The 26241-nt window shown below is 36.7% G+C and overlaps 1 protein-coding gene across 1 annotated transcript; it reads left to right on the forward strand.

Annotated features, from left to right (window-relative positions):
* The first annotated feature begins 17515 nt into the window (after positions 1–17515).
* TSHB (thyroid stimulating hormone subunit beta) lies at positions 17516–22654 on the forward strand. Its single transcript, XM_055403435.2, has 3 exons — positions 17516–17574; positions 21794–21956; positions 22400–22654. Exons 1-3 carry the CDS (start codon positions 17516–17518, stop codon positions 22652–22654), a joined length of 477 nt encoding a protein of 158 aa, XP_055259410.2.
* The last annotated feature ends 3587 nt before the right edge of the window (positions 22655–26241 follow it).

The raw sequence follows: 26241 nt of genomic DNA on the forward strand, positions 1-26241 counted from the left end.
CAGTTCAAGGTCAATGCATGATACAGGATGCTCGGTGCTGGTGTGCGGGGATGACCCAGAGGGAGGATAAGGAGAGGAGGGAGGTGGGAGGGGGGTTCAGAAAGGGGAACTCATATACACCCGGGGTGGATTCATGTCAATGTATGGCAAAACCAACCAATATAATATTGTAAAATAATTAGCCTCCAATAAAAAAATACAAAATAAAATAGACTCATAGTAATCATGAGGGAACACCTCATTGAAAAGTATAAAAAAATAAAAAGATATAAGAATTAATAGCAAGTTTAATTAGGGAAAGATTCAGGATGATAGGAAATGGTTATACCAAAGAGAAAGATTTTTTTTTTTTAGTAGAATGGCCTATAATAGGGAAAAGTAATCGCATCTGGTGGGAGATTAAAGTGCCTTCCTGGTGGCTCAGATGGTAAAGAATCTGCCTGCAATGCAGGAGACCCAGGTTCGTTCCCTGGGTCAGAAATATCCCCTGGAGAAGGGAGTGGCGATCCACTCCAGTATTCTTGCCTGGAGAATTTTTAATTCTATGAACAGAGGAGCCTGGGAGGCTACAGTCTGCCAGGATCACAAAGAATCAGATATGACCAAGTGACTAACACTTTAGCTAGGAAAATAGACAGAACTGATGAGAAACAAGAGAAACATAGTAACAAGAGAAAAGGAACCATGTGTATTACAAGATGGTGGTGGATAGAAATTTGCAGAACTTTTGGTTTCATAGCTTCAGTTTTCTTAGTGAAGTCGGAATTAAGATCACCCATTGAGAATGAAGGTTAAGGAGAAAGTGTGGTAAATTGTGAAAAGAAGAGTAGGTATGAAAGACTCATAAAGTAAGGGAGAAAATGAACTTTATAAAAACAATTGGCAAATGGATAAAATAGTCTTAAAGTTGTATATAACAAATTTGGTGCAGTAGAATTTTAACTTCTTTATGGTAGGGAAATTTATAAATATTACAGAAATTACATTCCTCCTTCAATTTGTATAACTATAAGTATACTCTGAAAACTGGATATATAATCTTAGGATTTCTAACTTTTGATCTAGAAACTTTAATTGAAACTGTAGTCTCCTGGGTAAGTATTTTCTTTGGAGGATTATTAGTCTTCATAACATGATACTCACATTTGAAGCTACTATGTATTTTCAAATATTTTAAAATAAAACAAGATTTATGTGTTGTTAACAGTAGCTTCTCTGGCTAATCCTCAACTTCTCACTTGTCTAAAGTCCAACATAGATGTTTCTATAGTAAGCCTTTTTCCAGGCAGTTATTTAGGAACCCTGGCTCCTTCCAATGTCTAGTTCTGTCATCTTCAAACACTTACTTCCAAGATTGTTGAGAAAGGGAAGATACCATGAAGGATTCACGTGGAAAGTTTTTAATGACCCAGATCTGAAATAGATATACATCACTTCCACCCACATTCTACTTTCTGGAAACAAATCATATGGCCACACTTAATTTCAAGACTGACTGTGACCCATTTCTGGTTATGTCTCAGGAGATTAGGGAGAAGGGTCAGATGAAAGACTAGTCTGTCACAATTAGTTGACATTCTTTAACTTTTTAAATGTTCTTCCTTGCTATTAATGTAAAAATATGAGTTAATTAGGCTCTTATGTTTTGAATGATTGCTTCTTGCTGTTTTTTGAACATGCTGGGCATGCTCCTTGGAAACTTCCCCTAACTCCAGTACTTCTGATCCCCTCACACTTCTTTTTCTCTCCATGGCACATATGTTCTAACACACTATATACTTCACTTAGTATGTTTATTATTTATTGTATTCACTGACTGGAATGTAAACTTCACAAAGACAGGGATTTTTGTCTGCTTTATTTATTGATGCACCCTGAGTACTTAGAACAATGCCTGGCCCATGGTAGTTATTCAATATCTGTTGAATTGATTAAATAAAAATGTAATATATACTGAAGGAAAACTTACATATCATACTGATGATTCTTATAGTAGGTAAAATTTCAGAACAAAAATTTTTAATGCATGATTTAAAAATAAGATCATGTCAATGTATGGCAAAACCACTATAATATTGTAAAGTAATTACCCTCCAATTTAAATAGATTTATATTTAAAACAAGAAAACAAAAAATAAGATCAAATATTAAGAAATTAGAAAATTATAAAATTTTCTCAAAGTATATTGTTATAGTTATCAAAGCATATTGTTATATTTGTCTCAACTGTTCTGGGCTCTGGAGAGTCAGTTTTGACAACCAAGTCCAGAATAAAATTTAGACTAATGCTATTGTTTTTAGTTTTAGAGTAAACATCAGAGTAAGAAAATTAATATATCATTCTAAATTAAAAGATCAGTATACTCATTTGTGGTAATCTCATAGAAAATATCTCACAAAAAACTCATAAAAGAATTTTGACTAGTATTAATAAACAATTGGAAATTTTATATTTTAATTATTATAAAATTTTTATAAACTAATTATATAATGTTGAATACCTTTTTAAAAAGTGAGTACAGTTTAGATGTTATAAGGTTTTTGTCATAGCCCATTTTTAGGTTGGTAGGAAATTCTTCCTGCCCTCCAATCACTCTTTGAAGGAGTGATTTAATATGACTGATGAGTTTAGAAAAATTGGGCCTAAAGGACCTGTACTTCTACTCTTTTTGGCATGAAACTTCTTACAGGAGGTGTGTGACCTACTCTGTGCTGTATGTTTTACAGGGCAGACTTTGCCCTGCAGATTAAAGGTTCTCTAATGAGGGGATAGATTTAATTCAGTAGATCATTATCAAATCCCTGTATTTTGATAAATAGGCTGTATACTTTGGGAAAAAATAGAGTGGAATTTGGGGGAGCCAAATAACATCCTAATATTGATGTCTGGTTTGGTGTTGGTGGTCCTTTTCTAGACAATGGCCCAATAGGAATTTTCACTTAGTGGATCATTATAGCCTATGGTAGCCTTGCTTTTACATGAATTACTGTTTTTACAGAAATAGGTGACAGGTTCTGGATCTTAAGTGAATGGTATGTAAGCTTTGTTTGAAGCAAAAATGGGTACCTTAATGTGTCTACAGGCCATATGCTCCACAAGAAGCTTGGGCTGAGGGAGCCTCAGCCAAATTTGGGCAGTAAAAAGAGCATATATTAGCCATACTAAACTGATCAAGGGTGTAGGACTCAAAGGTTAATATTTTGGATATATTTTGATAGTGAAACCAGAAAGATATGCTGTCAGTGCTGACAGTTTGGTTGAAAGTAAGGATGAGGTGAAAGAAAGGAAAGGTGAAATATTGGGTTTTGAAGTTCCGTTTTGGACCATGTAATAGTTGAGATAGCTTAGATGTCTAAATGGAGATGTTAAGAGTGTCACCGGACAAATGAATCTAGTTTTCCAGAAGAGTCAGTATTTAGTAATCATTGGCATAAATATGCCATTTAAAGCACAGAACTGAATGCATTCCCTTTACAGATAGTGAGTTTGTAGTTATAGAAGGGAAAGGAGTTAGTACTGAGCCGTGGGGTTACTGGGACATTGCCAAGCAATAGAGAAGTTGCTCTAAAGACCAATAAGGGAGACAGATGAAGTGTAAATGATGATGGAAGCCTAAAGAACAAAGTGATTCAGGAAAGGATTATTCTGTGTCATATACTTCTGAGTAGTAATACTTGAAAGTATAGAATAAATAGTTGGATTGGGAATTGTCTATATGATACACAGTACCTACTCTCAGTGACTTTTGCAGGAGCAAAAGTAGCAAAAATAAAAGTGTAAACAAATGAATATAAGTACGAAAGATACAGACACATATAGGATAATTTCATGTCTTGACTTCAGAGAAGGCCTTCTGGAAGAGATGGATTTTGGACATAAATAGAAATTCTACAGATATATAAGGACAAGAGGAACTCAAAGTGGAAGAAATAGTATCTTCACGATCCAAGATAATCATGATGGTGTGATCACTCACCTAGAGCCAGACATCTTGGAATGTGAAGTCAAGTGGGCCTTAGAAAGCATCACTACGAACAAAGCTAGTGGAGGTGATGGAATTCCAGTTGAGCTATTTTAAATCCTGAAAGATGATGCTGTGAAAGTGCTGCACTCAATATGCCAGCAAATTTGGAAAACTCAGCAGTGACCACAGGACTGGAAAAGGTCAGTCTTCATCCCAATCCCAAAGAAAGGCAATGCCAAAGAATGCTCAAAACTACCGGACAATTGCACTCATTTCACATGCCAGTAAAGTCAGGCTCAAAATTCTCCAAGCCAGGCTTCAGCAATACATGAGCCGTGAACTTCCAGATGTTCAAGCTGGTTTTAGAAAAGACAGAGGAACCAGAGATCAAATTGCCAACATCCGCTGGATCATGGAAAAAGCAAGAGAATTCCAGAAAAACATCTATTTTTTTAGGCCTTTGACTGTGTGGATCACAACAAACTGTGGAAAATTCTGAAAGAGATGGGAATACCAGACCACCTGACCTGCCTCTTGAGAAACCTGTATGCAGGTCAGGAAGCAACAGTTAGAACTGGACATGGAACAACAGACTGGTTCCAAATAGGAAAAGGAGTACGTCAAGGCTGTATATTGTCACCCTGATTATTTAACTTATATGCAGAGTACATCATGAGGAACGCTGGGCTGGAAGAAGCACAAGCTGGAATCAAGATTGCAGGGAGAAATATCAATAACCTCAGATATGCAGATGACACCACCCTTATGGCAGAAAGTGAAGAGGAACTAAAAAGCCTCTTGATGAAAGTGAAAGAGGAGAGTGAAAAGGTTGGCTTGAAGCTCAACAGTCAGAAAACAAAGATCATGGCATCCTGTCCCATCACTTCATGGGAAATAGATGGGGAAACAGTGGAAACAGTGTCAGACTTTATTTTGGGGGGCTCCAAAATCACTGCAGATGCTGATTGCAGCCATGAACTTAAAAGACGCTTACTCCTTGGAAGGAAAGTTATGACCAAGCTAGATAGCATATTAAAAAGCAGAGACATTACTTTGCCAACCAAGGTCCGTCTAGTCAAGGCAATGGTTTTTCCCGTGGTCATGTGAGAGTTGGACTGTGAAGAAAGCTGATTGCCGAAGAATTGATGTTTTTGAACTGTGGTGTTGGAGAAGACTCTTGAGAGTCCCTTGGACTGCAAGGAGATCCAACCAGTCCATTCTGAAGGAGATCGGTCCTGGGCATTCATTGGAAGGGCTGAAGCTGAAACTCCAATACTTTGGCCACCTCATGCAAAGGGTTGACTCACTGGAAAAGACTCTGATGCTGGGAGGGATTGGGGGCAGGAGGAGAAGGGGACGACAAAGAATGAGATGGCTGGATGTCATCACTGACTCGATGGGCATAGTTTGAGTGAATTCTGGGAGTTGGTGATGGACAGGGAGGCCTGGCGTGCTGTGATTCATGGGGTCGCAAAGAGTCGGACACGACTGAGCGATTGAACTGAACTGAACTGAAATGACAATGTAATATGAGTGATGAAATGAAGAGTAATTAGTAGACCCAGACCATGGTCTCCTCATATAGGATGTTGTATATTATGTGGCAAAGCTTGGACTTTTTATTATGGAAGATGGAATAGAGGTTAAGCAAGGAAAATAAGACTTTATTACTTAAAATATGATATTTTAAAATTTTACAAATGAATATAAAGTATATGATTTCCAAGTCTATCATCTATCCCCCTACTTGAAAAAGATTTTTATTTTAGAAAGATCATTAGATAACGTAAATCAGCACAAGTGAGGTTATGTCAACGTTAAAATAGTCTGGTTGAGAGATAGGAAAATTTCTTAGACTGAAAGTTTAAGTTATAGACTTTTAGATTAGATCTAATACCTTTCCTAAGAAAAATATCCTAACCTGATTACTTAAGCAGTAATAAAATATCTCCTATTCAAGTAAATGTAAATTAATGATGTAAAAGAGGAAGCTGCTTTGGTTGATATAAAGGTTAGAAATAAATTATTCATAGTTCAGGCAACCTGAATTCAGTGTAATTAATAGTCAACAGGCTGTAGTAGTACATCAAGAACTTTAATCAGTAGCAGGGAACTGTGGGTTAGAAATAGGAAATGACAAATAGAGATAGATAAGATTTATTATTTAAGCTATGAAATCATAGAGTTTAGAGCTGGGGGGAAGTGAAAACTTCATTTAATTTCAAAAGATCAATGTTTTGAGGCCTATAAAAACAGTCAAAATTACAAGGAAAAGATAAAAATGACTTAGTTTCTATATTCATGTGTAAAACCTACATCAATGCCTAAATATAATCATACAAATTCTTAGTGCCTCATTTTATCCTTCTGCTTTCTTTTCCTCCATCTTTCTTCCTCTGTATACATCAGGGTTCCCCACTAATTTATAAAAATGAGATAATGTGTACTTTTCAGAGTTTTGCTTTACTCATTCATTATCTCATGGTAATCTCTCCAAAATATGATATAGTCCCAATTAATTCTTTTAAATTGCTCAATAATATTTCATGGATGAACCATAATTCAGCTGTTTATCTACTCAAGTATGATAGAGATTTATGATCAGGTATATCCAGTTCTTATCTCTTGCCAGGCATATGAGAAAATTATGCTTTCTCTCTTGCTTTGGTAGGCTTTATGATAAGTTCTGGGCAAACAATTATAGGTAGGAGTGATATGCATTCATTACTTCTGTGCCAGAGTATTTGATTAATAACACGAGACCCTCTGTGACATTCGTCCTGCTGCAGCAACTTGTGATGTTATAAATGATGAAACCTCTGTCATCCTATGTCTGTGAGTGAAAATTACACGGAATCAGGTTTTCTGATTAGCCCATCATGGTCATGTAATATGAATAAGAAATAAGACTTTGTGGTGTTAAGCTCTTGTGAGTTTAGGGTTGTTTGTTATTGTTGGCATAACTTATTCTATCTTAACTGATAGAATGGGATTTCTCTTTGTTTCCAGTTTTATGCACTATGAACATTTCTATAGGATAAATTGTTAACTTGGAGTTCATGGGCCTATGGGGATATATATTTAAAATTTTAATAGATGTTGCTGGACTTCCCTGGTAGTCCAGTGGTTGAGACTGTATGCTTCCACTGCAGAGGGCACGGGTTCCATGGGTAGAGAACTAATAAGATCCCACATGCTGTGCAGTGCAGCTAAAAAACCCCCCCCAAAACAAAAAAACCAGTGATAAAACTATGGTGCAGATCATCTAATTATTCTAATAATTTTCAAATTAATTTTAATTTAAAAATTATTGCTGTGTTATTTGCTTGATGAGGCTGTCTGTAGTTAAAAGAAGCCTGTGTCTGAACTATGATTTTTCAAAGGATAATGCATCCATTTTTTTCAGTGACTTTTCCAGTAAATTGACAGTCATTAAATGACGTAGTCTCAAAGAGTAGAGAATTTAGTCAACAATATTGTTCCAGTAGTCATGAATAGATGTGAGAGTTGGACCATAAAGAAAGCTGAGCGCCAAAGAATTGATGCTTTTGAACTGTGGTGTTGGAGAAGACTCTTGAGAGTCTCTTGGACTGCAAAGAGATCAATCCGGTTCATTCTGAAGGAAATCAGTTCTGAATATTCATTGGAAGGACTGATGCTGAAGTTGAAGCTCCAATACTTTGACCACCTGATGTGAAGAGCCGACTCATTTGAAAAGACCCTCATGCTAGAAAAGATTGAAGGCAGGATAAGGGGACAACAGAGGATGGCATCACCAATTCAATGACATGAGTTTGAGCAAGCTCCAGAAGATGGTGAAGGATAGGGAAGCCTGGCATACTGCAGTCCATGGGGTCGCAAACAGCTGGACACGACTGAGTGACTGAATGACAACAAATTGTTCATAGTGCCAAATCCTCTCTCAATTTATACCAGATTAACAGCTATTACATTTAAGGTTTTCTTGCAATGGCAAGCCACTCCAGTACTCTTGCCTAGAAAATCCCATGGATGGAGGAGCCTGGTAGGCTATAGTCCCTGGGGTCCCTAAGGGTCGGACACGACTGAGTGACTTCACTTTCACTTTTCACTTTCACACATTGGAGAAGGAAATGGCAACCCACTCCAGTGTTCTTGCCTGGAGAATCCCAGGGACGGGGGACCCTGGTGGGCTTCTGTCTATGGGGTCACAAAGAGTCGGACACGACTGAAGTGACGCAGCAGCAGCAGCTCTTATAATAGTATCTGAGATTTTTGTACATTCTGTTTATCACCTAAATAGCAAATATGCATGCTCAGTCATGTCCGACTCTTTGTGACCCTTTGGACTAACCCTCCAGGCTCCTCTGTCCATGGGATTTTTCAGGCAAAAATAATGAAGTGGGTTGCATTTTCTCCTCCAGGAGAACTTCCTGACCCAGGGATTGAACCTATGTCTCCTGCATTGCAAATGGATTCTTTACTGCTGAGCCATCAGGGCTTCTCTAAATAGCAAATATAGTTTATTGGATTATCATGTTTAATTAAGTCAATACTACTTCTTCAACCACAGGGGATATGATGTGTATGTGAAAAGAATGGAGTTTGTTTGGCTGACTCAGTTTGGAGTCCTAGCTCTGCCATTTGAGTTCAGAATAACCTCTATGTGGCTCACCTTTCTGGTCTGTAAAATGGTGATAATTATAAATAGGGAAAATGAGTTAACAGACATTTTGAAAGGTGTCTAGGACAAAGCAAGTGCTAATAATTATTATCTCTAATTTTTGTTAATGAAATCAATGTTATGAATGCCCATGTCAGGGGGGCCTTTACTAGGTTTTAGTGAATTTGGTTCACTGTATGAAGGTGAAAATTCAACAGGGACAATGAAAAAGGAGGACTTGTACTTTAGATGTTTCCTAGCTCTAGACTGCCCCTGTGGACTCTCTCCATCCTCAGAAGCCTCCTTCCTGGCCTGGAAGTACTTGATATATCAGGAGAACCTTTATTGCCAAGCTGGTGCCTGTGGTAGCTATTATTATTGTTGTTGTTGTTTAGTCGCTAAGTCATGTCCAACTCATTGTGACCCATGGACTGTAGCCCACCAGGCTCCTCTGTCCTTGGGATTTCTCATGCAAGAATACTGGTGTGGGTTGCCATTTCCTTCTCCAGGGGATATTTCCAACTCAGGGATTGAACCCATGTCTCCTGCATTAGACAGGCATTGGCAGATGGATTCTTTACCTCTGAACCACCAGGGAAGCCAGCCATTATTATTACCCACGTGCTTATTCCAGATCCTTTAAAAGCAGAAGTTAACCTGGAGGCTGTAGTTCCTACAAATGAACTTGTTAGGGCCACCCAAGGCAGCTTTGGTTAGTAATTGGTGACCATGGTCTATTAAAGACCAGGTTGGATTGGAACACTGGTATTTTGGTGCCAGCTCTACTGATTCAGGTATTATTTGCCTCACTAAAAGCTGCATTTGCTTTGGAGGACTCATGGAATGGTTTGTGGTACATGGGAGTCAAAGCAGGCTAACTGGCAGACCAGCAAGTAGATGAACCTGAGGATGTGCCCCTAGTAGGAACCAGGACCCAGAAAGAGAGCGTAACATAGTCTGTATGTAACATAGTCTGACCCTCCAGACACCCTGTGGCAAAAGGAAGGTAAGGATGCCAAGGGAGGTGGAAATTTTTGTCTAATGAACTTGATTCCTGTGACCTCGATAAATCTGCGTACTAGTTCTCATAGCATTTTTGTATATTCCTTACAAAAATCCTTATATTTTCTGCATAGATGGTCAATGTCATCTGTGGATAAAGAAATTTTTACTTTTTCAACCTCAATGTTTTTTTTTCTTCTTTTTATTGTATTATTACACAGGCTAGTATTTTTAGTACTACATTGTATACTCCCATCGTGAGAGTGGACATCCTTGCCTTTTCCCCAGTTATTTCAGCTTAAGTATGATACTGTGGTGTTGGAGAATACTCTTGAGAGTCCCTTGGACTGCAAGGCGATCCAAACAGTCCATCCTAAAGGAGATCAGTCCTAGGTTTTTGTTGGAAGGACTGATGTTGAGACTGAAACTCCAATACTTTGGCCACCTGAATCGAAGAGCTGACTCATTGGAAAAGACCCTGATGCTGGGAAAGATTGAGGGCAGGAGGAGAAGGGGACGACAGAGGATGAGATGGCTGGATGGCATCACCGACTCAATGGACATGGGTTTGTGTGGACTCTGGGAGTTGGTAATGGACAGGGAGGCCTGGTGTGCTGTGGTTCGTGGGGTTGCAAAGAGTCGGACACGACTGAGCAACTGAACTGAACTGATGATGTTATTAATAGATATCTTTTAGCAGGTTGAAGAAGTTCATTATATTACTAGTTTGCTGGAAATTTTTATCATGAATGAATGAATGATGAATTTTCTCGACTTTTTCTGCATATTTTGAGATTAATAACTGATATTTCGTTTTTAGTCTCTTAACACGGTGAGTTACATTAATTGACTTTTCAGTGTTAAACCAACTTTGTATTCCTGGTATAAATCTCACTTGGTCATGACATATTATCCTTTTTTATATATTATTGAATTTGATTTCTAAAATTCTTGTGAAGAATTTTTGCATCTTGACATTATTTGTATTGTTTGTGTTATTTTTAGATTCCACATGTAAATTATATCATATTTTTGTCTTTTTCTAGGTCCACCTATGTTGCTGCAAATGGCAATATTTCTTTATTATAGCTGAATACACATTTCAAAATGAACAGTTCTGTGGCATTTAATATATTCAGTGTTGTGCAAGCACTTCCTTTATCTAGTTCCAAATCATTTAATTACCCTCTAAGCTGTTATTCCTCATTTTCCACTCTCCCAGCCCCTAGTAGCCCCAAGTCTGCTTTCTATCTCTTTGAATTTACCTATTCTGTATATTTCAAGTATGTAGAATCATGTCATATGTGATTTTTTTTGTGTCTAGCTTCTTTCATTTCAATTATTTTTTACACATGTGTAGTGAAGGAAGTTAACTATTTTATTAGTTTATTATTCCTTAACTACCACAGATTACTTTGCTAACAACCTTTTATTGATTTTTCACAGTTAACAATACTATGAACCCCTTTTATTTTATTTATTTTTTAATTCATTTTATTGGAGGCAAATTATCTTACATTAATATATTGGTTGGTTTTGCCATACATTGACATGAATCCGCCCCGGGTGTACATGTGTTCCCTTTCTTGAACCCCCCTCCCACCTCCCTCTTCCCCATATCCTCCCTCCAGGTCATCCCCGTGCACCAGCCCCAATCATCCTGTATCATGCGTCGAACCTGGACTGGTCACTTATGATAAAATACATGCTACAATGCTGTTCTCCCCAATCATCCCACCTTCACCCTCTCCCACAGAGTCCCAAAGACTGTTCTATATGCCTATGTCTCTTTTGCAGTCTCGTATACAGGGTATGAACCCCTTTTAAAGAAAAAGGTCTACTAAACAAAGATGAGAAAAGTTAAAATACTTTTTGGTGAGATTCATAACATATTGTTGATTAGTTGCTGAGAAGTGGTTACAAGTGTTATTGTGAGTACAGTTAATACTGCTCATATTATTCAGCCAGAGAAATAATATCTAATTACCAAGAGGTTATATAAAGTAACAAAAATAGAATGAAAGATATTATATTAAGGGTTAGAGAAATAAGTTTTGACATATAGGAAAGAAAAATTGATACTGATCTGACTATATGACACTACAAATTTTATTACACAAAACATTAGCAATTCCTATTAACATTTATAGATGACCTTAATTTTAAAAATGTTTTCAAATGGATGGAACAAGTTTGCATAAATTCATATAAATCTGACATATTAGTGGCTTTAACTGGTTACCAAAAGAGAGCAGCAAATTGACGTAATTTTTATACATATTAAATCAAAATTGTCTCTTCACTTCGGAGCTCCAAGATCATAAAATGATCAATATGCCCGTTAGGTCCAGCTCTACTTGCTATCAATTATCTGTATTGTTTAAGAAAAGAGCATTAAAAGGAGTTTAATAAACAGATTTTGTTTCAAATTGCAGGCTATTGTAACTTGACGCTTATAGATAACTCAGAGTTCAGATGAATAAAGTGATGTTTAAAAAAGTATCTGTTGCATAGGATTTTAGAATTTTATGGAACTAGAGCATATTGCAGGTAGAAAAACACCTACTGTTTGAGGAGGGGAAAGTATTAGTAACTCTGATCCATATTCCACTGTCACTCCTCTGTTAAACTAATTGTGAATGGCTTTTTTTTTCACCTTTGAAAGTGATTTAAAATTTTAATGTAATGAAAAAGATATTAGGAAACTTGGACTTAAGCCTGGCTTTGCCTGTAACTATCTATAGAACATTGAAGCAGTTAATAACCTCTCTATGCACCAAATTATACATTCTGAGATTAGCATCTATATGTTCACTTATGCATTAATAAATATTTATTGAACATATCGTATTTACAATAGGCTGGTTTGAACTCTAAGGATACAGTGATGACCATGACAGATAAGCCCCTCCATTTATGGTGCTTATATTCTATTTGGAAAGGGAGAAACAGAGAAAAACATGTAAGCAAATAATATAATATCAGAAGCTTATAAATGCTATGAAGAAAGTATGAGAGGGTAGGATAAAAAGTGATAGGGCTAGTGTGAGACAGTAAATTTGGTTGTCAAGGAAACCTTTTCAGGGGAAATAACGAGAAAGCCATGTGGAGATATGGTGAAACAGCTCTTCATAATGAGCAAACAGCAAATGGAAAGCCCTGTTGCAAGAAAAGTTTAGAATATTCAAAAGAGTATAGTAAAAGGAAGAGTGAAAAAGTAATACAACATGTATCCAGATAAGTAGGCACAGACTGTTTCTATCTACTGGAATTTTAAAAACAGCTTTGTTGGGGGTATGATTGACATGCTATTAACTGTTAGTCACTCAGTCATGTCTGACTCTTTGTGACCCTGTGGACCATAACCTGCCAGGTTCCTCTGTCCATAGAACTCTCCAGGCAAGAGTACTGGAGTAGGTAGCTATTCCCTTCTCCAGGGGATCTTCCTGACCCAGGGACTGAACCCATGTCTCCTGTGTCTCCTGCATTGCAGGCAGATTTGTTTCAGTGGGTAAAGAATTGCCTGCAATGCAGGAGATACAGAAGACATGAGTTTGGTCCCTGGGTCAGGAAGATCCCCTGGAGAAGGGAATGGCAACCCATTCCAGTATTCTTGCCTGAAAAATCTCATGGACAGAGGAGCCTGGTGGGCTACAGTCCAAAGAGTTTCAAAGAGGTGGACAGGACTGGGCATGAGCAAGGTGAGCATTGCAGCAATCTATAAATTATGGGCTTTCCCTGGTGGCTCAGATGGTAAAGAGTCTGTCTGCAATGCAGGAGATCCGGGTTCAATTCCTGGGTCAGAAAAATCCCCTGGAGGAGGAAATGGCAATCCACTCCAATATTCTTGCCCAGAGAATTCCATGGACAGAGGAGCTTGGCGGGCTACACAGTCACAGTCCATGGGATGGCAAAGAATCGGACAAGACTGAATGACTAACACTTAAATGACACACAATTAACTGCATGTATTAGTTTCTTAGGGCTGTTATAAAAAACCATGACAACTGAATGGCTTAAACATCAAAAATTTCTTGTCTCATAGTTCTAGGGGTTAGAAGCCCAAGATAAAATATTGGTAGGGTAGGGTCATGCCACTCTGAAGGTGCTGGGAAGGGACTGTCCTAGGCTGATCTCCTAGTTTCTGGTAGTTCCTTGTGTCAAGGAACTTTAATCATCACATTGCATTCTCCCTGCTCCTATGTCTGTGTGCAAATTTCCCCTTTTTATAAGGATACCAAATGATTTTGTTTTAGAGACCTAACCCACTTCATCTTAAATAATTTCATCTGCAATGCTCTGTTTCCCAAATAAGGTCACATTCAGAGTTACTAGGGGTTGGCACTTCGGTGTATGAATTTTGGGGGTACAGAACATAATGGTGCATATGTTTGAAGAGTACAATTTGATAGGTTTTGGCAAATGTATATCCTGTGAAATCATCATAATCAAGAAAAACATATTACCCCTAAAAATGTGTACATATTAGCTTTAAAAATTTCCTGTGCCCCTTTGTCATCCCAGTCTCCTGTTCTTCCTTGTCTTTCCCCATCCCCATATAATCATTAACTGGCTTTTGCTCTAATGATTAATTTGTATTTTCTAGAATTTTATATAAACAATCATATGACATGCACTTTGTTTGGTCTAGCTTTTTCACATAGAATAATATTTTTATTGAGGTAACAGTTTATAACATTATGTGCTTCATGTGTACAACTTTATAATTCAGCTTCTGAATGGACAACAGTGTGCTCACTACCAAGAGGCTAGTTTCTATCCATCACCATACAATTGACCCCCTTTACCCATTTTGCCTTCTCACCAGCCTTCTTTCTCCTCTGGTAGCCACCAATCTGTCCTCTGTATCTATTTGTTTGTTTTTGTTTCTTTTGATTTTTAAAAATATTCCACATATGATTGAAATCATACATTATTTGTCTTTCTCCACGTGCCTTATTTCACTTAGCATAATACCCTCAAGGTACATCCATGTTGCTGCAAATGGCAAGATTTCATCTTTTTATGACTGAGTAGTTTTCCATCTTCTTTATGTATTCATCCACTCATAGACACTTTAGGTTGCTTCCATATCTTAGCTATTGTGAATAATGCTGCCATGAACATAAGGGTGCATATATCTTTTTGAATTAGTATTTTTCTACTCTTCAGATAAATACCCAGAAGTGAAAAATATGGATCATATAGTTGTATTCTTAATTTTTTGAGGAATTAACCATATTGTTTTTCATAGTGGCGCCACAAGTTTACCTTTCTACAAAGTGTATGAGGGCTCCCTTTCCTCCACATACTCTCAAAGACTTGTAATTTTTTCCTCTTTTTGATGATAGCCATTCTGATAGGTATGAGGTGCTAACTCAGTGGTTCTGATTTGCATTTACCCATTAATTAGTGATGCTGGGCATGTTTTCATGTGTCTGTTGGCCATCTGTATGTCTTTGGAAAAATACCTATCCAGGTTCTGTGCTTATATTTTAACTGGGTTGTCTGGTTTTTTGATGTTGATTTGTATGAGTTCTTTATATTTCTTAAATACTAACTCCTCATCGGATATATGATTTGCAAGTATCTTCTACCATTTGGTAAGTTGTCTTTTAGTTTTGCTGATGGTTTCTTCTTTGATGTGAAGAAGCTTTTTAGTTTGATGTAGCACTGTTTGTTTATTTTTGCTTTTGTTTTCCTTGTCTGAGGAGACATATCCAGCAAGATATTGCTAAGACCAGTGTCAAGGAGTATATTGCCTGTGTTTTCTCCTAGAGCTTTTATAGTTTAAGGTCTTAAATCCAAGTCTTTAATCCATTTTGGATTAGTTTTTGTGTATGCTATAAGATAACAGTCCATTGAACTGTTGACATATTGCTTTTATTACAGTGAGGCAAATGGGTTAAAGGGGTAAAACTGAGTTATGGCTGTGGAATGGAGAAAAGTGTATGTTGGTTCCAAAGATTCAGTAATTATTTATTCAGGTACTCCCTCAGCCGTTTATGCATTCAACAAATTTATGCATTCAACAAATATATACTAGGTGCTGTAGCTAAATATTTTTAAATAAATGTTGAGCTATTATAAATTGTGGTTGTTGTTTAGTCACTAAGTCACATCCAACTCTTTTGCATCCCCATGGACTGTAGCCTGCCAGTTTCCTATGTTCATGGGATTCTTCATGCAAGAATACTGGAGTGGGTTGCCATTTCCTTCTCTAGGGGATATTCCTGACCCAGGGACTGAACCTGCATTGGCAGGCAGATTCTTTACCACTGAGTCACCTGGGAAGCCCTTACCTACCATTTAGTGCCAGGTTGGATCAATCACAAGGCGGATCAAGATTGTTGGGAGAAATGTCAACAAATTTACATATGCAGATGATACTACTCTAATGGCAGAAAGGGAAGAGGACCTAAAGAGCCTCTTGATGAGGGCAAAAAAGGAGAGTGAAAAAACTGGCTTGAAACTCAGTATTAAAAAAACTAAGACCATGGCATTCAGTCCCATCTATTTAATGGCAAATAGAAGGGAAAAAATGGAAACAGAGATTTTATTTTTTTGGGCTCCAAAATCACTGCAGATGGTGACTGCAGCCATGAAGTTAAAATACAGTTGCTCCTTGGAAGGAAAGCTATGGCAAACCTAGACATATTAAAAAGCAGAGACATCACTTTGCCAAAAAAGGTACATATGGTCAAAACTATGGTTTTTCTAGTAGTCATGTACAGATGTGAGTTGGACCATAAAGAAGGCTGAACACCAAAGAAGTGATGCTTTCGATTTGTGGTGTTAGAGAAGACTATAGAGTCCCATGGACTGCAAGATCAAACTGGTCAATTCTAAAGGAAATCAACCCTGAATATTTATTGAAAGGACTGATGTTGAAGCTGAATCTCCAATATTTGGCCACCTGATGTAAAGAACTGACTCATTTGAAAAGACCCTGATGCTTGGAAAGATTGAAAGCAAAAAGAGAAGAGGGCAGCAGAGGATGATATGGTTAGATAGCATCATTGACTCAATGGATATGAATTTGAACAAACTGGGAGATAATGGAGGACAGGGGAGACTGACATGCTGCAGTCCATGGGGTGGCAAAGAGTTGGACACGACTTAGTGACTGCACTAACACCACAACAATAACAGCAACAACTATTTATTGAGCACTTATTATATGCCAGACACTGTGTTAAGTGCTTTACACAAACACTGATATTCCTTCAAACAGGGAAAGAAACAGAAGTAAAAGAGAGCTCAAGCTTGCTAATGTCATATACCTAGTAAATGACAGACCCAGGATTTGAGCTTAATCAGTTTGAGATCTCAAAATATTTTGCCATTTACTTAAATACTATTGTTTCCCACATGTAAATTTTATTAAGTTTTAAATTCAAAGAAAAACAATTAAGACATTTTGAACTATTTTAATCAGCAAGATATGTACCAATTGTCCTGGATTGCCATAAAGAAATTGCCTTTGCTTTATAGATGAGCAATAATTTTATATATCTCTAAATGAGCATTTAGATAAAATTTGGAGTACTCAAGTTTCCCCAAAATTTTCATTCCCAAGACTGACCTGGACTATATTAAGGGTTTTTTTTTGTTTTGTTTTGAATTTGTTTTTTCTTCTTCTGTGTTTATATTTTTTAATATTAATAAATATTAATAAAGGATGTTTTTACAAGGGTAATTTTATTTTGAAATAGGAGAAAAGGAAAATTCATGCTACAATAATGTCAGAGTTTCCAGAGGAAGATGTGAAGTTGTTTGTCTAAACACATTTTATTTGAGATTCAGTATGAATTTTCAATAGGTGGTTTTCTGATAAGAAAGCAGTAATTCAAATGTGATTATGTAAACAAGAGGATCAGAGAGGAATTATCCTGAAGCGTATAAAATGAACCAAGAGCTTTTAGTCTGGGTCATTACAGCATCAACTCACCAATGCAAAGTAAGGTAGGTGTCTACCCTGAGAAGGCTTTGTGAAATGAAATGTTGCTATTCCAAATTATTCTTATTTTCATCATTTTAGAATTTATTTAAAAATGGCAAATGCTGAGTGATAATTTGCTTTGATAAGCTCTATAAATCTTAATTACTGCTCCAAAATTGTTAAATGGTGGGTGAAGATGAATAAACTACATATGTAAGGATAAGAAAATTTTCTACTGACTTCAAAGAAGAGGAAAAATCGGTCAATTCCCTAATGAAGGCTGATTGCTATTCATGGCCTTCCTTTACTATTTACATTTGATTTAACTGTTTTAATCAATTGAATAATCTGTGTATTAAATCCTGTCAATTACTAGTGATTCTTTTTGATGATAATGCACTTCTGAGAAAACTTGGAGTAAATTCAGTTTGGGGTACTTGTGGAGGTAATTTACTCTGTATTATTTTAGTTACAGCTAACCCGCCTTGGATAGTGTCCAAAGCACATACATACCTTATAGTACATTTTGCTCTCTAGAAAAATATGTTGCTTTAGTGTACTTCCTGGATTGTTCACAGGGTGGGCAATTGATTCTTTTCATAGCACAGTAAGGGATTTGATGAGAAAAGATTGGTGAAAGAAACTAGAACAATAGAAATATGCTTAGAATAAAGGTAGTAAGAACAAAAAGATGAGAGAAAATGTTGGGTTGAGGACAAAGGAAAGAGGACATCTTGGAATCAGGAAAAATGTTGCAAGTGTAGATGTAGATGATCATGGCACTGAAAAGGGCATCTCATAATTTGTGCCTGAAATCATGCCTCTGTGTTTAGGTGCTCAATAAATCATTTATGAATAATTTTAAGAGAGGCGATTAAGTTGCAGAGGTTGAGAATCCAGATGACAATACAGGAGAAATTGTGGCAGGTCTTATAAGGAGGTATTAACTAACACTGATTTATATACTGAATGTTATATAGTTACATAGTCTTCTGTAGCATTCCAAGTGTTTCACATGTATTGTTTTATTCTAATTTTAGGAAGGAGTATATGGAAAAATGAAAGCATACATTTCTTAATTTCTTAGTTACACACAATTGCAATAAAATCTGGAAGCATAATTTTAGATCACTATTAGACCAGGGACCTGACACTAATTTATCACATAGAATCATACTCTGTTTGTGCTGAAAAGTCCTTCCTTATCATCTTCTGGGTCTCAGTGTTTTTTTTATAGCTGAAGCAATTAAGGCCCAGAAAAATTCTTTGGGTGAAGTTTTACTATTTGCAATAAAGGAGAAAGAATAATTCTTACTTTATTTACTGTTATATAGCAAATATGATTCAGCACTTTTAATTTTTCTTTTGTTAGCTTGGAGTTTTACATTTAAAAGAGGAACTTCAGAACAATTTAGAGTGTCCGTAATAGATATGAGAACAATGAGTAAAAGTTCCAAGACTGTTTTTTAAAAAATTCTACAGTTTCAAAAAGGATCAGATGTACTTGTCTCTTTCTGCTTTCCAGATGGGGAAATTAGGCCAGACAGATTCAATATTTTAGTTGATTTCTCATAGATCTATGGGAGATCTGTTCCTTACCTTCAGAACCAATATTCTCATCACTAGGTTAGCACATATCTATTTTATATAGATCATACGCCTAAAAGTTAAAATACGTGAAATTAATTATTTCCTATGGCAAAAATCCAGTGGTTGGCTGGCTAAATGGGCAAGAACAGTATGATCATGATGTGTGAGTATTTTATGTCATTTACTCAGTCAATACTTTTAAGATCTTCAGAGCATTCTCTAAGTCTGTGGCTCTAAAATAATGGAACCAACTCTACCATAGAGGGAGCTCACTTTTGTGAAGCACTGAGAAAACCAGACTCTGTGAGCAAGGAATTTTTGTAATTTTGTTCTGTGCTTTTGCTGTACAAAATTTCTGTAATTTTGTTTCTTGGTAATATGCAAATTTTATTTGAAAGTATTTACCAGAAAACCATTTTTAATGGGTTAGTTCACTTCCTTGTCTATATAGAAAAAGTCTGATTATTGTGGTGTCAGAGTCATAGTTTCAAGTCTCTGAGCACTTAAAACACTAACTACTTTTTGTAAACATCTGTTCTTATTTATCTTGAGTGGATATCTAGGAGTAGAATTGCTGGGTCATTAGTTAAGTATATGTGTAATTTTATAAGAAACAGTCAAACTGATTTTCAAAATATCTTTATGTATCATTTTACCATTCCACCAACAGCATATAAAGGTTCTATTTACTCAAAATCATCATCAACACGTGGTGTTATCAGTTAAACAATAGGTATTTTTCTCAATTAGTGTTCATAGTTATCTCTTTCACTAGACTGTCAGCCCTTGAGGTCAAAGACTATAGCATCCATTTTGTATCTCTCAGTGCCTAGTTAAAATGTTAATATATATTTGTCTAATTCATCTGCAGTTCTCATTCTGCAAATAGGAGACTGGTTGGAATGGCCACTAATCTCTGAAAGTTGACATTTAAAATACCTGGTAGCTTGTTGAATGTGGTTTCATTTTTTTCTTATGAGTTAATTAAAGACAAAAATTCTTTAACTTGTTAACTGAGCCTGAGTCCATGAGATTTCAATTAATGGAAGTTTTAGTGTATGCAGTTTAAAGATGCTATTGGAATATAATTGATAGATTTGAGGAAAAATTGAGAAAAATCTTGATACAGTCTTCTTGATTGAATGAAAGTGAAAGTGAAGTCGTGTCCGATTCTTTGAGACCCCATGGACTGTAGCCTACCAGGCTCCTCCGTCCATGGGATTTTCCAGGCAAGAATACTGGAGTGGGTTGCCATTTCCTTCTCCAGGAGATCTTCCTGACCCAGGGATTGAACCTAGGTCTCCTACATCTGAGCCACCAGGGAAGTGATTCCACCATAGTTTGACCCCATATTGAATAACAATGTTTAATGAATTATAATTTATTTAATAAAATAATAAAACAAGTTTGTGTTCAAAGCTATTCCATGAAGATATGTATTTTCTTTTCTGACTGTGATCCTTGAGAAGGTAAAGAATCCAAATATGCCAAGTCAACTGTACAGTATTTATAAGATGAAAAAAAATCTTAATCTTTGAAGTGATCAACTTATATCCAAAAGTCTCAAGCTTGATTATCCCCTCTCAGTGGCAAAGCCATCATAACATCCAGCTCATTACAATGACCAGTTGATAGTGAACACACTCTTCATCAGAGGGCTCTCATTATTTAGGGCCTGAAATCATACCTTTTGTTTAGGTGCTCAGTGAATCATTTATGAATGATTTTAAAAGAGGCGATTAAGTTGCAGAGGTTGAGAATCCTCTGATGTCTTCCATGCAGCCAAAACTTATTTTACTTTCCTGGCTAACCTACAGTGGACCTGTCATCCTTGTGTTACTCTCATTGTGTCAACCTATATTTTTTGCCTCCATAATCTTTTTAAGATAATGAGTTCCATACAACTTCAAGTAAAATGATTTTATTTTTCCAACTCTATTTCTTTCAACTTTAAAGGAATATCCTAAGGGTTGAGAAGAGGGGTTTTTAGATTGCTGGGTTTAGCTCCTTAACACCCGTGTAATTTTAATTGACCTTTTTTGGACTTTCTCTAGCCTTGTCTTTCTTGACAGACATTGGGTAGAATCATACACAAGATTATTTGCATTGAGCTGATACTCAAGTTTGATCATTCACTTCCTTGATTTCTTTGCTCTTTCTTATTATGACCAATTTGTTGGCCTTTTAAGCTATTGAACCAAAGTTTTTAGAAAAGCACGTTTCTAGGAAAGCCCTTACTGAAGCCTATTAACTCACTTCTTATAATGATAAAAGCAGGTGTTTTGATTGTTTCCAATGAATGAACTATTTTGTACTTAGTTGACTATATGTCCCTGCTACTTTTCAGTGGTGGTGTTTCAGGCTTGCCATTTCACTGGATCTAAGTGGCACTCGCAAGTAGGACTTTCACTCTGTGAGCTTTGTCATAATAGGGTACATGGATCATAGCCACATCGAAGTGTGCACAGAAAGGTTATTGAGAAAATTAACTATTAAAAAACACTAATAAAGGGTCTAAGACAAAGTAGGTATTCAATAAATACATATATTTATACACACACACACACACACACACATTATAGCACTTTCCAAATGTCCCTTCTGAATGTTCTAAAGGATACATGTAATATCTTAATCTTATCTTTGATTTAGCATGACTGCTATCTTCCTGATGTCCGTGATTTTTGGCCTTGCATGTGGACAAGCAATGTCTTTTTGTATTCCAACTGAGTATACGATGCATGTTGAAAGGAAAGAATGTGCTTACTGCCTAACCATCAACACCACCATCTGTGCTGGATATTGTATGACACGGGTACGTAGTTCATTTCAGTTCTTTTAGCTGAAAATTAGATAAACATAGACCCAGTCCTTTTCTATCCAGAAAGAAAATGAGATAAACCACAACCTAATTTCCAAAATCTAATGCTTATTGGCTCTGTAGAGGTAGAGTGCACAGGTTACAGTGTATACTCAGCACAGTGGACACAGATAACTGTTTATAACAGCTTTACTTCCGAAATTTATTTAAATGGCATATTGGTCGTATGATATAAGATGAAAGAGAGGGAGTATCACTTTTATCTCTATGGGATTTAGTGTGGATATATTGAGTTGGCATTGGGAAATGGAACTAAAGAATCCTCCTCCAGTCCTATTTATGACAAAATAATATGTTAATTAATTTTTATCTGTTTCCATCACTATGCATTTTCTAAAGTCCTATCACATTATGCTCCTTTTAAATTCTTTCCTCAGGATGTCAACGGCAAGCTGTTTCTTCCCAAATATGCCTTGTCTCAGGATGTCTGTACATACAGAGACTTCATGTACAAGACTGCAGAAATACCAGGATGCCCACGCCATGTTACTCCTTATTTCTCCTACCCTGTAGCTATAAGCTGTAAGTGTGGCAAGTGTAATACTGACTATAGTGATTGTATACATGAGGCCATCAAAACAAACTACTGTACCAAACCTCAGAGGTCCTATGTGGTGGGATTTTCTATCTAATTTTAATAGTAATGTAATTTGCAGTTTGGTTAAATGTATTTACCTGGAATAAAACTAATAAAATATTGACATATTTCACAACACCTTGTGTACATTTAAGTACTATTTCGTCCATATCCTACCCATTCATGCATTAGCGAGCTTAAGGGGTTTAGAAGAAAAGGGGAGTGAAAGAGCATTTCCAGCTCATATGAAGGATGATTTCCACATGAAAGGGCAGAGTGGTAAAATGAAGAACAGGGACATGAATTACTAATGAAAGCCAGTCTTAAGTAGACGCTTAACAGAGGGCTATGAGGTTCGTTTTAGCCTATTAATAGAAAATGTTATGGGAAAGCTACAGAGTAGTGTGATCAGCCCCTGAAGTAACAGATGGCATCAGTGTACTGGAGACACCTACTTCCAAAGGCTGAAACAAGACTGGAGGAGAGGGGAAGAGTAAGGAATATGTGAAATTTGCAATATAGTACTTTATCCTGTCATTCAAATGCACAAGATAAAACTTCACCAAAACTCAGTAAACAGTATATTCTAATCTATTTAATTACTCTGGTGGGCCTACTGACTTATGAAAGCTACACTCCAAAAGCCTAGATAAGAGGCCATGATCATTTTACATGTAGAAGTCTAAATCCTTTGTAGTCTTTCAGGTAATTTGAGACATTTTTCAGCAACTTGTGCTGTTTGGGCTTTTGATGTCATGAAAAACTAGTATAATTATGAAAGAGTTTAGAAATAGTGGTAGAGTGTGAAGGGATTTCATTGAGCGGAATCATCTTAAATTCTAACCTAAACCTTCAATATGGAAACACTGTTTTCCAGTAAATTTGCTTAGTAAGTGTTTTGTTTTTCTTTTCCTTTCTTTTTAAAATTTATTTATTTTAATTGGAGGCTAATTACTTTACAATATTGTGTTGGTTTTGCCATACGTTGACATGAATCTGCCCCGGGTGTACATGTGTTCCCCAACTTGAATCCCCCTCCCAACCTCCTTCCCCATATCATCCCTCTGGGTCATCCCAGTGCACCAGCCCCAAGCATCCTGTATCATGCATTGAACCTGGACTGGCGATTCATTTCACATGTGATAATATACATGTTTCATGAGAGTTTGGTTTCAAAAGCTGTGTGAAGTGACAGACCTAGTCCCCTGCAGACTTGACCTCAGAAGGATGACTAATCCTGTATTTTCCATTTCTCTTTATCCAAATTCTGGATAGAGAATTTGCCACTGGGTGAAAACCATTATCAGCAGGGTCAGTTGTCTTTGTTATATCCCACAGTCACTGGTTTCATTAATGTGGGCATCATGTAAATACCTATAGGCTGACAGTGTCTGAGGGGATGCTAAGGCAGTGCAGATGGATTAGTACCCAAACCCATTCTCCGCCAATGAGGACACAGTAGTTGTACATTTATATGCAAAGTCAGGAATTCAAATTATTCTTACCTTAATATCTGAAGTTGATATTAGGATGAGCTCCAAATATTAATATGGGTCTTTGGATTCTCATATTGCTTGATGACATGAACACTTAAAGCTGCAGGATTATAACATTCCCTCTGAATACTGTATATTGAATATAGATATTTGATTAATGAGTAAAAAATCTAATGTTTAAACCTAACTGGTACTAATCACATAAGTCTTTCACAGAATCTGAAAAATGTTTTTCAAGAACTTGAACTGTGGAAAGGCTATGAAGTTCAGAGAGAGCCCTTATAAATAGTCGAGCTCAGAAGACATTTAAAAAAAATTAATTTATTTTAATTGGAGGCTAATTACTTTACAATATTGTAGTGGTTTTTGCCATACATTGACATGAATCAGTCACAGGCGCAAATGTATTCCCCAGTCAGAACCCCCGCTCCCACCTCCCTCCCCATCCCATCCCCCAGGGTCATCCCAGTGCACCAGCCCTGAGCACCCTGTCTCATGCATCTAACCTGGACCAGCGATCCACTTCACATATGATAATATACACATTTCAACGCTACCGTCTCAAATCATCCCACCCTTGCCTTCTCCCACAGAGTCCAAAAGACTGTTCTTTACATCTGTGTCTCTTTTGTTGTCTCACATATGGGGTCATCACTATCATCTTTCTAAATTCCATATATATGCATTAGTATACTGTAATGGTTTTCTTTCTGACTTACTTCACTCTGTAAAATAGGCTCCAGTTTCATCCACCTCATTAGAACTGATTCAAATGTATTCTTTTTAATGGCTGAGTAATATTCCATTGTGAATATGTACCACAGCTTTCTTATCCATTTGTCTGCCGATGGACGTCTAGGTTGCTTCTATGTCCTGGCTATTGTAAACAGTGTGGCAATGAACATTGAGGTACATGTGTCTCTTTCAATTCTGGTTTCCTTGCTGTGTACGCCCAGCAGTGGGATTGCTGGGTTGTATGGCAGTATTTCCAGTTTTTTAAGGAATCTCCACACCGTTCTCCATAGTGGGTATACTAGTTTGCATTCCCACCAACAGTGTAAGAGGTTTCCTTTTTCTCCACACCCTCTCCAACATTTATTGTTTGCAGACTTTTTGATAGCAGCCACTCTGACTGGCATGAGATGGTACCTCATTGTGGTTTTGATTTGTATTTCTCTGAAATAAGTGATGTTGAGCATCTTTTCATGTGTTTGTTAGCCATCTGTATGTCTTCTTTGGAGAAATGTCTGTTTAATTCTTTGGACCATTTTTTGGTTGGGATGTTTATTTTTCTGGAATTGAGCTGCAGGAGCTGCTTGTATATTTTTGAGATGAATTCTTTGTCAGTTGCTTCATTTGCTATTATTTTCTCCCATTCTGAAAGCTGTCTTTTCACCTTGCTTATAGTTTCCTTTGTTGTGCAAAAGCTTTTAAGTTTAATTAGGTCCCATTTGTTTATTTTTGCTTTTATTTCCATTACTCTGAGAGGTGGGTCATAGAGGATCCTGTTGTGATTTATGTCAGAGAGTGTTTTGCCTATGCTTTCCTCTAGGAGTTTTATAGTTTTTGGTCTTACGTTTAGATCTTTAATCCATTTTGAGTTTATTTTTGTCTATGGTGTTAGTGTTCTAGTTTCATTCTTTTACAAGTGGTTGACCAGGTTTCCCAGCACCACTTGTTAAAGAGATTGTCTTTTTTCCACTGTATATTCTTGCCTGCTTTGTCAAAGATAAGGTGTCCATAGGTGTGTGGATTTATCTCTGGGCTTTCTATTTTGTACCATTGATCTATATTTCTGTCTTTGTGCCAAAACCATACTGTTTTGATGACTGTAGCTTTGTAGTATAGTCTGAGGTCAGGCAGTTTGATTCCTCCAGTTCCATTCTTCTTTCTCAAGATTGCTTTGGCTATTTGAGGTTTTTTTATATTTACATACAAATTGTGAAATTATTTGTTCTAGTTCTCTGAAAAATACTGTTGGTAGCTTGATAGGGATTGCATTGAATCTATAGATTGCTTTGGGTAGTATACTCATTTTCACTATATTGATTCTTCCAATCCATGAATATGGTAATTTCTCCATCTATTTGTGTCATCTTTGATTTCTTTCATCAGTGTTTTATAGTTTTCTATATACAGGTCTTTT

Source organism: Moschus berezovskii, chromosome 4 (assembly GCF_049115385.1).
Source record: "Moschus berezovskii isolate FMDL1 chromosome 4, NW_MosBer_1.0, whole genome shotgun sequence".
NCBI classification, from domain to species: Eukaryota; Metazoa; Chordata; class Mammalia; order Artiodactyla; family Moschidae; genus Moschus; species Moschus berezovskii.